This window comes from Botrytis byssoidea (assembly GCF_014898295.1).
Source record: "Botrytis byssoidea strain MUCL 94 chromosome Unknown BBYS_033, whole genome shotgun sequence".
Lineage (NCBI taxonomy): Eukaryota > Fungi > Ascomycota > Leotiomycetes > Helotiales > Sclerotiniaceae > Botrytis > Botrytis byssoidea.
In genome coordinates, this window is record NW_024065874.1 from 218253 (window position 1) to 235418 (window position 17166).

The 17166-nt window shown below is 42.5% G+C and overlaps 6 protein-coding genes across 6 annotated transcripts; 3 read left to right on the forward strand and 3 right to left on the reverse strand.

Annotated features, from left to right (window-relative positions):
* The first annotated feature begins 24 nt into the window (after window positions 1–24).
* Window positions 25–3711, forward strand: EAE97_011109 (uncharacterized protein). The gene is made up of 6 exons (XM_038881624.1): window positions 25–249; window positions 311–2280; window positions 2334–2423; window positions 2475–2643; window positions 2704–2829; window positions 2883–3711. Exons 1-6 carry the CDS (start codon window positions 210–212, stop codon window positions 3587–3589), a joined length of 3102 nt encoding a protein of 1033 aa, XP_038727551.1. The 5' UTR covers window positions 25–209; the 3' UTR covers window positions 3590–3711.
* Window positions 3712–4147: 436 nt separating this feature from the next.
* EAE97_011110 (uncharacterized protein) lies at window positions 4148–5320 on the forward strand (the record flags this gene model as incomplete). The annotated part of the gene is made up of 1 exon (XM_038881625.1): window positions 4148–5320. One exon carries the CDS (start codon window positions 4148–4150, stop codon window positions 5318–5320), a length of 1173 nt encoding a protein of 390 aa, XP_038727552.1.
* Window positions 5321–8206: 2886 nt separating this feature from the next.
* On the forward strand, window positions 8207–10309 carry EAE97_011111 (uncharacterized protein; the record flags this gene model as incomplete). Its single annotated transcript, XM_038881626.1, has 1 exon — window positions 8207–10309. The coding sequence occupies one exon, from the start codon at window positions 8207–8209 to the stop codon at window positions 10307–10309; it is 2103 nt and encodes a 700-aa protein (XP_038727553.1).
* Window positions 10310–11064: 755 nt separating this feature from the next.
* On the reverse strand, window positions 11065–13678 carry EAE97_011112 (uncharacterized protein; the record flags this gene model as incomplete). Its single annotated transcript, XM_038881627.1, has 4 exons — window positions 11065–11488; window positions 11589–12614; window positions 12773–12994; window positions 13122–13678. 4 exons carry the CDS (start codon window positions 13676–13678, stop codon window positions 11065–11067), a joined length of 2229 nt encoding a protein of 742 aa, XP_038727554.1.
* Window positions 13679–14443: 765 nt separating this feature from the next.
* EAE97_011113 (uncharacterized protein) lies at window positions 14444–14765 on the reverse strand (the record flags this gene model as incomplete). Its single annotated transcript, XM_038881628.1, has 3 exons — window positions 14444–14488; window positions 14562–14688; window positions 14731–14765. 3 exons carry the CDS (start codon window positions 14763–14765, stop codon window positions 14444–14446), a joined length of 207 nt encoding a protein of 68 aa, XP_038727555.1.
* Window positions 14766–15283: 518 nt separating this feature from the next.
* EAE97_011114 (uncharacterized protein) lies at window positions 15284–16102 on the reverse strand (the record flags this gene model as incomplete). The annotated part of the gene is made up of 1 exon (XM_038881629.1): window positions 15284–16102. One exon carries the CDS (start codon window positions 16100–16102, stop codon window positions 15284–15286), a length of 819 nt encoding a protein of 272 aa, XP_038727556.1.
* Window positions 16103–17166: the final 1064 nt, after the last annotated feature.

Sequence of the window (17166 nt, forward strand, 5' to 3'; positions counted from 1 at the left end):
AAACCTTAATTGATCAACTCAATACTGAGAACTGTGAGTCAAACACAGAAAGGGTCACACACTTTCTGATGAACTAACTATGCATTGACTCCAATCTGTTTGGGTAGGAAGGTGATACAGAAAGCCATAAGAAGATATATCTTGGCCAACATCTCAGCTACACGGCGAACTCACGAATTCGTCCTACCGAAAGACATTCCCAAGTCACCATGAAGTTTGCAAAGGAACTTGAGCAAAGCCTCGTGCCTGGTACGATATTCACCACTTTTTACGTATATTTCAGCTCGAATTGCAACTGATGATCGTGTAGAATGGCGCGTAAAATACCTCGATTATAAGCAAGGCAAGAAGAAGGTTAAAGCAGTCGCTCGTGCAACCAATCGTATAAATTCAACCCCTCGATCAGATGCGCGGACGAATCTGAATCCTCAAAGTGGCGGTATATACGGTGCTACATCTCCTCTCGCCCCGAGAAAGCCTCAACCGTCTGGAAGGTTTGATGGTACGACTGACCGTCCTCAATCGGCTTCTGGAAGGGAAGATGAGGCATCTCACGGATCTGGGGCAGAAACAGCGTCATCGAACCCGGCTTCATCGATACCAATCGCAAGCAGACATGTATCAACAGAGAATACACATGATGGAATGTACGGCAGCTTTGTGCCAACCCCTCCTGCGATGGACATGCACAATTTCGAACTTCCAGATCCAGCAATACAAGCTGATTCTCCCCTCGAATCCTCAGAGCGCATGATGTCCACCGTCACAAGTAGGAAAGATTCTCTGGAGATTGAAGTACCATCAAGAACCCCAGAAAGAAATCCTATATCAGCCTATCAGAGCGCATATGAAGTAGGTACAACAGAAAGTCCGACTAGACCTAAGTTTGCTTCACTGAGGGCCCCCGGGTCGCGCGCTGAATCCCATGATATTCATGGACAGCAGATTCTGAAGCGAATCTTCTCGGTCGGCACTCCCTTATCTAAACCTCACAGTCGTCCTGACGTCGATATGGTCGCCTTTGATCACGTCCGAATGCGTCAGCAAGAATTCCTCTCATGGATGGATAAAGAGCTTGACAAGGTCGAAAATTTCTACAGGTCCAAGGAGGATGAGGCCGGAATCAGATTACAAGTTTTGAGAGAACAGTTGCATGAGATGCGAAACCGCAGGATACAAGAAGTAGCAGATGCAGAACATGCAAGGTCAATACGTAAAGATGATGAGCGTTCAGTAACGGGAAGGATCTCTCGTGGGCATTCTGGAGATGAAGATCTCAACAGGCATTCCTCTCAAGAGAACCGAATTGCTTGGCTGGCGCCTTTCGGGAGAATGGTAGATAATGCAAAAGCAACAGCACTAGGGCCACATCCAGGAGCCAACTCTAGGGCACTAGCTAGTATGAGAAACTCACCCGAGTTGCAATTTAAGTCTCACCCAAACGATGGAGTTGCAACCAACGGCAATCGTGATTATGTAAGACGGCCTTACGAAAACGATGTATCCTATCGAACCGCGAAACGAAAGTTGAAGCTGGCTTTACAAGAACATTACCGAGGCATGGAACTTCTAAAGTCCTATGCTCTGTTGAATCGGACTGCGTTTCGTAAAATCAACAAAAAGTATGACAAGGCAACCAATGCGCACCCTCCCCTTCGGTTCATGACGGAAAAGGTTAGCAAGGCATGGTTTGTCAATAGCGATGTACTTGATGGGCACATACATACGGTTGAAGATTTGTACGCAAGATATTTTGAAAAGGGTAATCATAAAATTGCTGTTGGAAAACTGCGCAAAACCGTTGGAAAGTCGATGGACCAATCCGGTAGTGCATTCAGAAATGGGGTGCTGATTGGAATTGGTGCTGTCTTTTCGATTCAGGGAATCATCTCCGGCAGTGAATACTTGGATCACCCTGACCCTACGATCCGATTTCAAACTGGCTATCTGCTGCAAATATATGGTGGTTACTTTCTCGGTTTATATTTATTCTCGTTATTCTGTTTCGATTGCAGTGTTTGGACCCGACACAAAATCAACTACAAATTCGTTTTCGAATTCGATCCTCGGCATGATCTGGATTGGCGGCAACTAAGCGAATTCCCAGCATTTCTAATCCTTCTATTCGGCCTGTTTTTGTGGATTAACTTCTCTGGCTATGGGACACCAGAGATGTTTATATACTATCCCATCATTTTGATTTTCGTTACAGTCCTGATAATATTCATGCCTGCCCCCATAATTTTTCACAGAAGCCGGAAATGGTTTGTTTATTCTCATGTAGGTCTCTCATTATCATTTTACTACACATACTTTGTACTCACCTATAATAGTGGCGTTTACTTTTGGCTGGATTATACCCCGTAGAGTTTAGAGATTTCTTCTTGGGTGACATGTATTGCTCCCTTACCTATTTAACGAGTGTAAGTTTCTCCGTCAAATGAATCATAGATCAAATCTCACGCATCAAACAGAATATAGAGCTCTTCTTTTGCCTATATGCGACATCTTGGCATAATCCTACGAAATGTAATTCTACAAACTCTCGTCTTCTTGGATTTTTTTCGACCTTGCCAGCTATATGGCGTTTGCTTCAATGCTTCCGACGTTATCGTGATACCAAAAATATGTTCCCGCATTTAGGTAAACAATTACTCCAATAATCTGATGTTATGGACATCCGTATGCTAATCAATATGATAGTCAATGGTGGTAAATATGCTATGACCATTGTATATTATGTTACTTTGAGCATCTACAGAATAGATAGAGACAGAACGAATTTAATCGTGTTCAGCTTTTTTGCTGCATTGAATGCGGTATACGTCAGTGAGTATTATATCTTCAATGATTCGAGATCTCTTCTTACTGATCAAATACAGGTACCTGGGATCTTTTGATGGATTGGTCTCTGCTTCAACCTGGAGCTAATAAGCCACTTCTTCGCGATGTTAGAGGATTCAAGAGTACCTGGTGGTACTATGCAGCTATGATTATCGATCCAATCCTTCGATTTAATTGGATATTTTACTCGATATATACGCACAACCTCCAGCACAGCAGTACCGTATCCTTTTTTGTCGGATTATCCGAAATCACCCGTAGAGGGATGTGGACATTGTTTCGTGTCGAGAATGAACACTGCTCCAACGTCGCTCGTTTCAAAGCATTTCGCGATGTCGCATTGCCATATGATCTGGAGACTGGAGAATCGGAAGACTCTCAGCCTATTACCCCTGCTGAAACAAATGAGATATCATCGGTACTTGATAGAGAGCGTACCCATACTAGTGGTCTCTCACAACAGCAAACCAATAACAGTTCGGCACGCCGTCGTCCACAAAGAACTTTTACTAAAGTTTTAGCCGATGCTCATATCCAAGATTTTCAAAAGAAGAAGAAACCTACTGTCAATAATGGAAAGGATCTGGACGGAACTGATGAGACTGATGTCGATATGGACCGCGCTACTAGTAGTGAGGATGATGATGATGATGAGCAAGACGCACAAGATCGTCTGGATGCAGATAGCTTAGTTAGAGGTGTACAAGGCAAAGGAGGCAGGAGAAAGAGTCGAAGGGCGCTCTGAGCATAATATGATAGTAGGCAATGCTAGTCCGGATATTAACATATGTGATGAGTTATGATGGAGTTTACTCAAAAGTTGGGGTTCATGTATTTATCTTTTGTCTATAGATTAAACGAACTTTTTAAACCATAGGTATGGAATCCTCCTTCCTATACAGCGATATCGGATGATGTTGACTGCGGGCCATTAGTAACTCCCTAATCTGGTAAAGCAGTCCTGTGTTGATAGATTATCACGTGTTTCTCCGTTTCGTGGCTGTGTCTCTCGCTAAACTTTCCCGGATCATATAAATCACCTACAGCCTCCATTTTCTTCGCTTCCACTTACTTCCTCTTTATCATCTTCGTCGTCTTGCAAATTATCCTCTTACTAATTAACCACCAATTTTCAATGCCAAGACGAAAAAGGACCCCCCGCAAATCCACAGTGCCGCCTACTCCTCGCGGGCCGCGCAAGCGGCTCATAAGAAGAGTTTGTTGCCACAGGAGTCCACCGACACAGAGTGTAGAATATACTCGACTGCTAAGCAAAGACTGTAGCCAGTGCCATAATTTACACATGAAAAATACCTTGCCCTCAAATTCGGAGCAGATCATGGCCCCCACAGCATTTCACCAATTTGCCCTGCTTCCAGTCGAGATTCAAACAGAGATTTGGAAGCTTGCCGCCATTTCTGCAACTGAAGAATCGCGTATAATACCAATCATTGTTCATTGGACGCCTGGTTGCTCGAGTCAAAGGTACAACGATAGCAAAAATAAGACTCCCCTCTTTCTGACACTCATTTCTGTCATACCTCCGCTATTACATGTCTGCTCCCTCTCTCGCTCACTAGCTCTGCCTATCTATGAGCTCGTGAGCATGTCCAACGAATCTGGTCATCAAGATAAGGTCAAATCCATGGGCGTTCGACTCAGTGTATACCCCACGCGCGGTAATGAAGCAACAGGCATCTACATTAATCTCAAGAAGGATATCGTTTATTTCACAAGTCATGATATTTTTGACAAAATGGTAAACCAACATTTCGCAGTATCAGATACACATGCAGATGTGGAAAGTTATGATTTATTCGAGCCACAATTTTGTCAGCCTTGCTCAAACCTTTTGTTTCCGGTAAATGCTGCCCTTCGTCTGTTATTTGGTGACATGGATATAAGGAAAGAATTGAGAAACATCGGGTTCAGCTTTGATATTCCAGTGAAGAGAGGTCATTCCTGCTGGGGGGGCTTGAGTAAGGATTTCTGTGGACTACGAAGGATTGTTTTCGTATCTGAAGAAAAGGGGGAGAAGAGAACACTACGAAATGGAAAATTACATGGCACCCAAGCCGCAGCGTCTACCTTCAAAAATCCCAAGTTTACGACTCCCTCGCCATATATCAGAAACAAGTGTTTTGAAACGTACAAAGACCGCTTCCATAATCAAGGAGCGCATGTACAAGATGGGAGGGAATATATGATGATTAATCCTCGAGAACAGTTCTTCCGACCGCTGATTAATGGAGGAATGGGACTTCGTGGGACTGGACCAGGCACGGGTACAAATTGGTTGCAGTGGGGAATACGTGGATTGGTACCTTTTGGATGGAAAGGTACGGGGGCGGGAGAGGAGTGGGAAGAAGATGGGGCTGAGGAATGGAATCATGAATCTATAGGGCCGAGAGTGGAGTTTTTGGTCGAGGATGGGAAGGATAGGAATAGGGCGACGAGGGATATTTTTTTGGTTTAAACGAATACTTGGGATTTTTTTATGTCATCTGAATGAAATAATTTTTCGTGATTTGAGAGTTAACGGGCGGGTTTCTATACTTTCCACAGTGTGTCAACCGCAGTCTTTGCAATTTATCTTCGAATTAATCAAATGATTACATGTCTCATGAAACTAATCACTATTTTTGAGGATTTCACTACTGTTTTGAATACATCAAAATGGAAAGCCTTAAAGATTTTGAATCTGGTAAAACAACTCCTACTAGATCTACAGAGTTGCTGGAACCAGATTAACGAGGATTTGTATCGATGTCTTGAATATTCCTAACATTCCTCACGAATGACTTGCATATCTGACACTTAAAGGTTTCATACACTATCACGTCCAGCCTGATTTTGTTCTATACATCTATAATCATCCACACAATGAATCACAATACAACCTTCCTCCTCCTATAGGTAGTACCATACTCATAAACGGACTTAGGTAACATCCAGGAAGCGACTACATGTACTTTCTAGTATATTAAAAGAACTCACTTATTCTTATTGTGATTTCTCAAGAAAATTAAGCAGACACGTTGGGTTTCATACTTATCAAGAACCCTGGTTAGAGAAAAGAGAAGTAGAACTAAATGATTGAGAATTTGAATACGATATCAAAATTGTCTAAAATTGGCGACTCTAAAGGCTATGGAGTCTCGTGCTTAAAAAATTGTTGGTGGATACAATGAGTATGCCAGAATATTCCTGTCATACCATATGGCGGAAATCTAATCATACAATCAATATATCATTTGGAGAATGAGAGATTGGTTGCTCTCTTGATGTAATCCATGACATGAGAGATTGCCCCCTTGTGAGTCGGGCCTGACGTGAATAGAGCGTCTTAATATTATCGCGCTTTGGAATGAAGGATTGTGGCTTAGGGGACGTGATATATCATCAAGTTTTACGTGCATTTGCGATACATTCGGGAGTATCGTGACTAGGGGGTGATTCATGCTTGATGCTCGAGAATGAGGGGGGATGTTTCAAAAAGTTATTTACAAGAAGAAGTTTCTCAATACTGTTATCTGGGCGTTTCGAAACTAGCTCTGGACGCGTGATACCATAGCCTTACGCAGATTGCTAACACTTCAGGTCATTTTATTTACACGTTTCGAAACGGACTTTTCATGCTCCGTGAGACTCAATATTGGAATAGAACTTTTTTCTTTGACTTTAGCTTAATAGTTGCACAAAGTGAGAATCGTCGTTGAGTCCATATATCTATTTAGTTGAAACTTGTCGATTTCTACGCTCCTGGGCATAGACTTGGTGCAATCTCAATAAATTTTGATTAGGTTATCATATCTATTAGTAACATTGATTTTTCTTGCGTAAATTATTCTAGTTGATTTGTTGATACATTATGAGTTGACTCCTCATTTCTTATTCTCCAATTCCAATCTACTTCATTTGAATAGTTCCGTTATTTTCAAAAGCTGTTTTCTGCTCTTGTATTTGTCACATTTGAAATATAACCTTATATACTCTACATCTCATTGATAGAGTAAAGAATTCATAAAAGAAAACACATAGTTACTCAATGGAATGAACAGTTCTGATATAAATTTACTATGATATTGACAAGTGACAACAAAGTCCACAATTCTACCCCTTACACGTGATCACATTACCCGAGTTATCAAGTTGAAGAAAACAAACAACTATTTCAACCCTCTTTCCAAACAATGAAAAACAACTTTCTAGGACCTCAATTACAATCAAAATAGCTATAGAACCTCTAACAAATCATTCTCCTAAACACTCAATCATCTAATCATAAAATAATAACCTCTAGTCCTTGTAAACTCACTCATTTCCTGTTTTCCCCACCCAAACTCAATATCCCAATCATAATCCAGTGTTGGACACCAAATAATCAATTCTAATTACCTACACCTCAGCCTTGATTAAGCCAATGCTCAGCCGCTTTTACCCTTCAGATAACCTTAACGGAGGGAAAATTGTGGGGAGGATTTTCTTTCTTCTTTCTAAGCAATAACATAATAACAATAAATTCTCAATACAACGACTTGAATATCAACCACTTCTTTCGCATTAGCTTGCGCCATCATTTAGCTCTCTGTCAGCCTTTAGAGACTGATATATCTTGTTGTTTGGGGTTTTCTTGGTTATTTGGTGATTTGGTGATTTTTTACTGGGTGAGTTTGTGCTATTTTTTTTATCAGTACTTTGGGTATATGCTGTCAAAAGACTTTGAGGTCTATTTATTGTTATTTATTACTTCTATATGACATCTCACAGTCTTCTTATGAGTTGAGGAACAAGCTGAAGATTATGTCTTGTTTGAATTGATATTTATGGGTTTTTGGTCTTTGAGTCCACTATGTTTTAATGAAGGTAGCATGGTTACTTCTGCCTGTCATTCAACTCATAGTTTCTCTGGCTCATGACGACTCAACGATAGTAGTTCCAATATACTTTCAAGTCCTTGAATTTTCTTACAAATGCTCACTAGAAAGCCATTTCTCATGTTTATTATTATTCTGTGAGATATTTGGACTTTTTCGGCTTGTCGTGCTTCGACGATAGTAGTTCTATTGTTAAGGTTTGATCTTCAGATTCTCTGCTCTTCGTAGAGGTATATGGATATCTCGAGGCCTTTAGCTTTTTGTTATCTTGTTCTCTAACTCTGTTTACCTATTATTCTTCGACGAGAGTTGTGTCAATTGTCCTCTCTTATGAAAAGTCCTCTACTACTTGCACAAGTAAGCAAAGAGTTCTAAGATCTTTTACTGCTCTCTATACCTGATCTGATCCTCTGAGCTCATCATACTTCGACGAAAGTATCTGACTATCGAACTTGATCCATATACTAACTTGCTAAAACAGAAAAATGTATTCTCTCAATTCCCCAAGTAACCAATTCCATCTGCAAAATTGCCTCTTTAAATCCACTAACATCTCATTAGATTTCTCCCGCCCTCTCCCTCCTCTTCCATCTTCTCCCAGACTACCTCCTCCATTATCCTACCAAGCCGGACACAACCTCCCCATCTCAGTCCCCGAACTGAACGAAGACACCGTGTTCCGCGCTTCACTAGACGGCCATCTCGACGATATTCACTACCCGGCCAATAAAATCCCCGACCCGCGCTCCTCCACCAAAATCCCCCAAATCTCGCACCATATAATCTCCTCACTTTCTCCCACCTCTCAATCCCACCACTCTCAACTCACCATGGCTCCCCCCCAACTTTCTCGCTCCGCCACATCTCCCGATCTATCAACTCCATCAACCATCTCTCCCATCTCCGAAATACAAGAATACACCCCCAATCGCAACGGCGCAATCAGTCGCGCAGATCGCTATTCTCGAGTTCTCCCCACAGTGCCTCCTCACCCATCAACCCCCCCACCACCCATCCCCACAGTCTCCTCCTACTCATCCAACCTCTTTAATTCCGCTCGCCCCAGCGGTCTCCGGCACGTAACATTCGCGCACGAAACCGACAACCTCTCACTTACCTCCTCCCATCCCTCTCAATCCTCCTCTATCCCCTCCTCCTCTCTCCCCGCCGAAACTCCTCGCAAACACCGCTTCAACCTCACTTCCGCACATCAAAAAATGCAAAAGGCGTTTTCCACCCTGCGCACACACACCCACAGTATCTCCCCGAAACCCAGTTTACTGCTTCGAAAAAAATCTTCTCACTCTACGCTTTTTGGTGCTGGATCTTCCCCGCTCTCCACTTCAACCGTATCAGCAGACGAACCCACAAGACCCAAAACCGCACCTTCCTCCTCATCTTCCTCATCTTTCGGATTCACGAGTTTCCCTACGATGGCTGCTGCATTTTCAAAGGATTCCAGAAATGCAAACATAGAATCAGGAAAAGAAATGCAGATTGGTGCGCCCATGGGAATGGTGAAAAAGACACCTGAGGAAATCCAGCAGATGTTGAGGGAGATGGGGGTGAAGAGTGAGGATTTACCTTTTGTTTCGAGCGCTTCTGCTTCTGCTTCTACTGTTCGTGCTCCTTCGCAATCGCAAATTGCTGGTGATGGTGATGGTAAAGATACCGGTGTCACCCCATCCCAACCCGAATCCATCATCCAGGAAACCCCACGCATCCTAAGCGCCATACAAAAAGGAAAACTCCCATCCCTCCCATTTCCGCCTCACCCCTTCACCCGCCCCCTACGCTCTTCTTCCCTCTCCACTCCTCACCACAGTCCCACAATCCCATTCCCCGTGCGCGACCTCACAAAAAAGCCCGTCGGATGGTACAGCACTGCCTCACTGGACGAACTCCGGGCTACGCTACCACCAACACGCAAGGAAGATTTATTGAAAAACGACGAGATCGATGGGTTTTTAGAGGAGTTGGTGAGGGATCTCGAGGTTATTAAGAGGGTGAGGGGGTGGAGGGAAGGGGAGGAAGAGGGTGAGGGGGTGGGGAAGAGTGAGGATCGAAGTGAAAATGAAGATGAGGATGATAAGGGTGATGATGATATTGAGGATGATGAAAAAGTCGATGAAGAAGTCGATGATGAGGATGAGGATTCCTACATCTGGGGCTTAAACGGTGAACCCCACCCCGACTACATCGATGGCGGCTGGGCACAAGAAGAAACCAGCAGTGCGGGGATCGGCGCCCGCTGGTTCGTATTCGACGATACGGAGAATATTTTAGGAGGACCAAAGTGTCCGATTACGCATGCAGTGGATGGGTTTGAGGATGCGGAGGTGGAGGTAGATCGGGATGGAGAAGAGGAGGAGGGAGAGGTTGTGGGATATGTTGCGGATGTGAATGTGGATGTGAATGGGGGAGGTGGGAGAGGAGGAATGAGAGCTACGCTTTTGAGTCCGATTGAAGAGGGGTTTGGAGAGGAGGAGGGAGAGGGAGATTTTGATGAGGAGGGAGGAGAGAGATTTGATGAGGATGCGAGACAGCTTACTCAGGAGGAGATTTTGAGGAGGGAGGGATTACTTTGAATGAATGAAAGAAAGATGGATGGGTTTTCATCTTCATTTCTATTTTCACTACATCTCCGAAAATTTCGGGGGTTGGATAAATAATAATATTCTTTGAAGATATTAGATTCAAAAATCTTAAATCACTATACTTGGGAATTTGATCAGGATACCAAAGATCTTACTCAAGAGGCGATTTTAAGGAGAGAGGGATTACTTTGAAAGAATGATTGAAATCATGGATGGTTTTTCATTTTGGGTTTTCATTTTGGGTTTTCATCTCCATCGACAGGAAACTTTGCGTTACTTGGTAAGATTACATTGGGGTAGGTATCTACCTATCTAGTGTTTTTGACAGGGATTTTATTCAAATGAATAGAATAGAATTGAATTGGAAAATTTGGGATATTGTGAGCGAGATAGATGGTTGTGATGGTTGCATTGAATTTTATGTTGTGACGTGTTGTGTTGTGATATTATGTGACATGATTCGGGATATTCGGGCTATTCGCAAGTGACATATGATAATGGCTACTGAAAAAAATTGACAAGAGTACGAATAATCAGTCTTTGGAAATCATTATATAACTTCAAGTAAATCTATCCCTGTGTCTAGACGCTTCAAATATGAACTCCTATAGCTCCTATGTAAGTATCAAAGACCCCAGGATACTGTACTTAAAATCTCCACCGCTCAACCGCAACTCCATCGCTGAAAAAAACTTCAAAGTCCAAATTTCAAATCGCCATTTATATCAAACCCAAATCATAATCCATCACCCCTCCGTAAACATTCCCCCCGGGTCATTCCCCGTTCTAGCCTCATACCCTTTCCTCATCCCCACAACTCTAAACTCTCTCCCTCCCCCTTTTTTCCCACCCATCCCACCCTCATCAACTCCACCACCGTCCACATCCACAAATCTTAACTGCGTCTCCAATACCCAATCCGGTAATGGGATTTTCCCTCTCACCCCTCCAGGTAACAGTCTTCCAAACTCGCTATCCCTTGTTGCTGCCAATATGGCCGAGAAACTTTTGTTATGCGAACGTCCGTTGATATGATATGCGTATGCGCCCAGGGAATTCGCAATAAGCGCTACGAATATTGCTATTCCGTAGGAGACGAGAAGAGTTGAGGAATGGTAGGCGTAGATGTTTATGGAGGTTGTGGAGAGGACTGAAGTATTCACGGAAGGACTGTATATATTGGTTAGCATTTCTTCTCTCTGATAAAAGTCTGATGAGAATAACGAAAAGGGAAGCATGCGATAATAAATTGCTATTCAAGAATCCACACGTAACATTCCAGGCCAATTCCTCCACCAACTCTTCCAGAGTCGCATTTCCTGCTAAACTGATGTCCTGTGCTCTCTGATCACTGACCGCCGTGCTATTATTTCCCAAAGGATCATTACTCTTTCTTTCAAAAAACGCGTCCAAGTCCGAGCTACCAAGTAAAGATGTATGAGCGATCTGCGTTGTGATTTCTGAGAAGTATGTAATAGGAAGACCGGGAGTTGAAGGAGCAGCTTGGAAAATACCCATTGTGCCAACCATCAAATCGGCAATTGACCACATATAAGCTGAGTATGCATGTTGAACCATGAGGGAGTTGGAGAGGGGAGTGTTGATATCGGGATAAGGGACTGAGTTAAGGACGGAGAGGGATTTGGATGAGACGGTTTGAATTCCTTCTTCGAAATTAATGTTGATATTGTAGGATGCGTTGTAGAGTGTACAAACGGTGTAGTGATTTTCCGTTTGAAAGGATTTTGATCGAGTGTATCTTGAATAACCCATCCAGAGTTGATTTGAAGCATTTTGAGGTTGTTGGAGTCGGGCTTGAGGGATTACTGTAACGCCGTGGTTGGACAATGAGCTATTACCATAATTTTCTAGGTTAGGAACAAAAGCGTAGTAATAATTTGATACTTCTGTTACTGATCCTGTGATGTTGGCGACAGATTCATCTCGAAGGTTTTGTATGATCGTAGCAGTAGTTGAATCAGCTTCATTACATTTGACAATAGGTCCGTAAAATTGTACGTCATATGTTGCATTCGAGAAGGGAGCATTTATTGAAAGAATTTCTCCTTGCGTTGCAGTAGCAGTTGACAAACGTGTAATTATTGTTCGTGGGCCAAGAAATAGTTCGTTTTGTACACCATCTGTAACATTTACGGGCGCCGAGTATGTAAATCTTGCAGGTTGATCATGACCATACATGTCGAGGGAAGAGACATTGGCGTATGTATGAATGGATTTGGTACTGGGTACAACGTAGAGTGTACCAGGAGTAAGCAGAGAGCCAATGGGTAGACACCTATATTAGAGTGAGTATAAAGCTTTCATGATAACCAGTCACAATTTTGTGGATTCACTTCTCGAGCTCAGATTGAGGAGACAGCAAAGCTGATGAGATAGAGGAGACCCAAGTAACGTTGAAATATGCCACGCATATCAAAATCAAAATAGACTAACCATGCAACTATCGCAAGTAAAGATCCCAGTTTAAGCTTCCACAGCATTTCTGTATTCAGAATTGATAAAACGGATGTATCGGCAACGAAAGCAGCGTCGAGACAATGAACAGATACTTTAGTATCCTTATGGTACAAGGATTTCCAAAGCCATTGTGTATAAGCAAATCCAACCGAGCTGACGAGACATACTTGCGAAACAAAAGCAAAGGTTGTTCCATATCTAAGTTTTTATGTAAGTCCAGATATTTCTGTGGTAGAACTGAGAGACTGGGAATGAAGTTTGAGAAATGAGGGATAAGAACTGAGAAGTATTGCTAAGAGATGTTGACGCAACTGGAAGAACTCACCTCAAAGTCCACTGTTGAGAAATATCATCTCCAACTTGTTTTCCAACCATGCAACTATAAAATACATGATGAGCAATACTAGCAATAACTCCAATCAATAAATTCCCACCCATCAAGATTGGTGAGCGCCAGAAAATACCATCATGATGTTGGTGATGGTGACTTGGTTCCAAACTCCCCACCAAGTTCTCTTCCTGTGTGTCGAATGGCCTGATTGTTGGAAGACTTCTCCCATTCTCGGAATGCTCAGATTTCGTAGAGCGATTTGATCGTAGCGAATCCATTCGAACGGGATATGGTCTTTTTTCTTCGTCTTCCATCTCGATTGTATGGAAAGGATATGGAGTTTCTTTATCATGATTTGTCTTGGAAAATTCATGCAATTCGATTTTTTGGTCTTCCATTTCGATCGTATGGACAGTATATGAGGGTTCTTCATGGCCTGTCTTAGGAAAATAGTGCGATTCCTTTCCTTGATCCTTCATTTCGATGTCATCCTGCGAATCTAGGGCCTCGTGATTGTGATTGGCCATAGGCAAATAATGATTCGGACTCATGGGATAAAAAGTCCTTCGGCCTTCCACAACGACCGAATAGTAAAGTCTGTGGCCATGAAAAAGTGAATTACACAAAGGTGAATTATATTCCGCGACCAACGCAATCTAAAGCAAAGGGACTTCTCGAGACCCTCTCATGTACCTGACTCGAAAATTCAGGAGCTTTAATCTTGAGGATATTCGCTCTTAGATATATTCCGAATCGATCGAAGTCTCGACCTCCCATCCACTTTCGCAAACTCTAATTGATTAAAAGCACGACGACGAGTGGTAAGCGAAAGATTCTTTTGCTGGTAAGTATTGATTTTGGTACAGATTCAGCATCTTCGTATCCATATATGTGAAACTTTGTCAAGTTCGCCAGGCAGAGTATAAGCTTTTGCACGAAATTGGAGAAATGGACGAACCCTTCCGCTGTTGACAAGACGATACCGGTGGAAATTTGCAAGTATGGCTGAATTATGGAGGTGGCGTAGCCCCAGAGAATCCCGAGGTCATGATTTCATATCAATCATAACTTGATGATTGGTAAAACAAGTGATTTCAGATTCCAATGCATGCGTTGAAATAGAATATCGTGCATGCTTCCTGCGAATGTAACATGACCAGAGAAGGATTTCACGAAGGCAAGGTTAAGGTTAAATCCTCACCCTCGTCCAGTATCCCGAAAATGTAAGCACATGATTAAGAGATGATGGAATGAAAAGATAGGATGGAGATAAACTGCAGCCAGACAATTGTATGAAATGATCGAGTCGTCGAATTCTATGCATTGAGCCCAATCTTGTTGTCGTGACATGTCAATGTTATCTGACAAATGTTGTGTAAGGTTATGGTTTTGTGTGTGTGGAGGATTTCAGTTGGGCATTTATTATTACCATACCAGCCCAGCATGCTGGAAAGTGCACGTGGAGCCATTAAGGTTAACCTTATCAGATTCTACAGTAGCCTTGACATGATATGATATCTCTCTACCAACGATCAACAACCAACAACCAGCAACCAACATTCTAATAGAATAATAAATTGGAAATCTTCCAATACCTACATACGTAGATGATGATGATGAAACAATGAGACAATGCATCTTATTTATCGGGACAAATAATAAACTCAATTTTCATCGTTGTTTCAACCCCTGGCCCGCCTTCAAATGAATGATAACGTGAATGAACAAATGAACGAACCATTTCCGAAGCTCTCCCGGGAATCCATCAATCACAATCGAGCATTCGGAATCTTAAATCCTCCTTAATTTTCAATTTCTCGGATTGTAGATTGGTCCCGTTGCTAGCGATACTCCGTTCGTATGTAGAGCTTTTACTGAATCTATTCCTGCTTGTCTTCCTGGGTGTCAAGATCAACTGTTTCCATTGTGAACCTTGGTTAAGCTACATCATTCACACTATCAACATCGATTAACATACGGCCCCTTACTCCAGACTGCCTCAAATATTCATACCTCTTCTTCTCACCACGAAGACCAGATCTTCATGTCTCTAAATCATTATTGACTCTTCTCTATCGCCATAATTATCAGAACCACACTTCACACACCTCGACATTCTCCACGTGCAACTTTCAAAGAACCTCCTCCTCCCCCCCTCAAGCCCGTCTCATCTTCCTCCCTCTCACAACAAACACCGGATCTTCATATCCTCTCAATCCCAAGAATCCACTCCCACCCCCCTCCTTCAACACCACCTCTTCCACATCCTCCCATCCCCCACTTGCCCAAAAATATCCTCCTACCCATTTCCTCCTCTCCTCATCATCCATCCTCATCCATTTCCCCACCACCTTTGTGGGAAAACATCGATTACTAAACGCCATATGAGCTTCCCCTCCCTCCTTCAACACTCTATGCATCTCCTCAAAAACTTTAATCGGCTGAGTTAGATAATCCACCGAGACATTACAAATCACCACATCCATTGATTCATTCTCCACCCCCTCCAATCTTGGATCGAGATTCAAATCCTTGACAAAATACTTGGTAAGATGTTCATTTCTCTGCAATTCTGCTTCGTTCATCCCAATTCCTATCATAGTACTTGGTTTGAGTGACGAAGGTAAATGCGAAACCCACGATGAACAGATATCCAAAACCGATGATTTGGGCGTGATGAAGCTCGAATAGTAGTGTTTCAACATGGCTATAGCGCCATCATCAATGTGCTGAACAAATCTCGGTTGAGAATACCATTCCGTATCTGGAGACTCATCCTGTCGATGGAAATCCGAAGGGGCAAAATTGAATGTTGTTGGATAGAGGGATCGCGGAAGTGGTGTAATCTTTGGTAGAGGGAATTGTGGTGGGGAGTTGCTGGCCATTGTTCTGGTACAGCTGAGACTTTGAGTATTGGAAGAAGTTTTGATGATATTGCGGAAAATGGCTGCTGATTTAATCGAATGACCATACATTGATATTTTTTGTATACTTTGTAGAGATTTGTGTGTTTGGTGGTTTATTCCAACTTCACGATAAGGAAAGATTGATGAGTAGGAAGTTCGAGTGGTGATGTAGCTGATGTAATAGGTGACCCAATCAAAGAAAATGGTATCGTATCGTCATGGAAGCTTGAATTGATAACATCTCATACCATCTCACCCAATTTCATCCCATCCAACACAAACCGCGATCTGTATAGATTTCATCGTCTTTTGATTTCTAAACACTTCTTATTTAAATTGTCTTTCTATCTCTACCGTACTTTGACTTATTTGTTAAAGTATTGCCATTCGATAAAATGACGGTGTCCCAGCAACCAATTTGAACATAATGCCATTGTCCCCAATATCGAACAATCAGATCTATCAGAGAAAGGTTCATGATAGAAATAAGTAATGACGGTCTGCTTGCTCTTGGAGGTGGATGCAGAAACTATGCTCAGAATTCTCTGTATTCGTCTGCATCATGAATCACGCTCCGCTGGCTCTTCAAGGGCTTCAGGGTTGGTGGGTGGGGGAGGTGGAGGCGGGAATTATGTTCAGAACTCTTTATATCTGTTTGTATTATGAGTAACCCTCTACTGATTTTTCCAAGAGCTCTAGAGCTGATTAGTGGTGAGATAGAAACAAAAACTACCCAGATATACTAAGAACTTTTTGTATCTATCTGCTTAGACATGACGCTCCGCTGCCTCTCCGAGGGCCACTGCCGTGGAGGCAGACTATTTGCGTGGAAATTTTTGACAATTCCCACTCATTCAGCATGGAAGAATACTTTCCCCAAGATTCCTCACATTTTCACCCCGTAATGCTTTGACCGTCTCAAGTTTCCCCGTCTCCTCATCTCAAGCTTCATCCTTGATTCGAAATCGATTGAGAAAGTCTCGATTCTCCCCATAACCCAAAAACAAGCTTTACGCATTGATATATAAAAGAAAACAAGCCCATACCTAGGGCAGCTTGTTCCGAGAAGTTTCATTGAAAATCAGAGCCAGTGTTCTAAAATGAGAATTCCCAGTATCCAAGACGTGGCTCAA

Coding starts and splice junctions, on each gene's coding strand:
- EAE97_011109 (XM_038881624.1), top strand. CDS start 210: ATGAAGTTTGCAAAGGAACTTGAGCAAAGCCTCGTGCCTG. Junction 2,281..2,333: donor AATGGTTTGTTTATTCTCAT/GTAGGTCTCTCA, acceptor CACCTATAATAG/TGGCGTTTACTTTTGGCTGG. Junction 2,424..2,474: donor CCCTTACCTATTTAACGAGT/GTAAGTTTCTCC, acceptor CGCATCAAACAG/AATATAGAGCTCTTCTTTTG.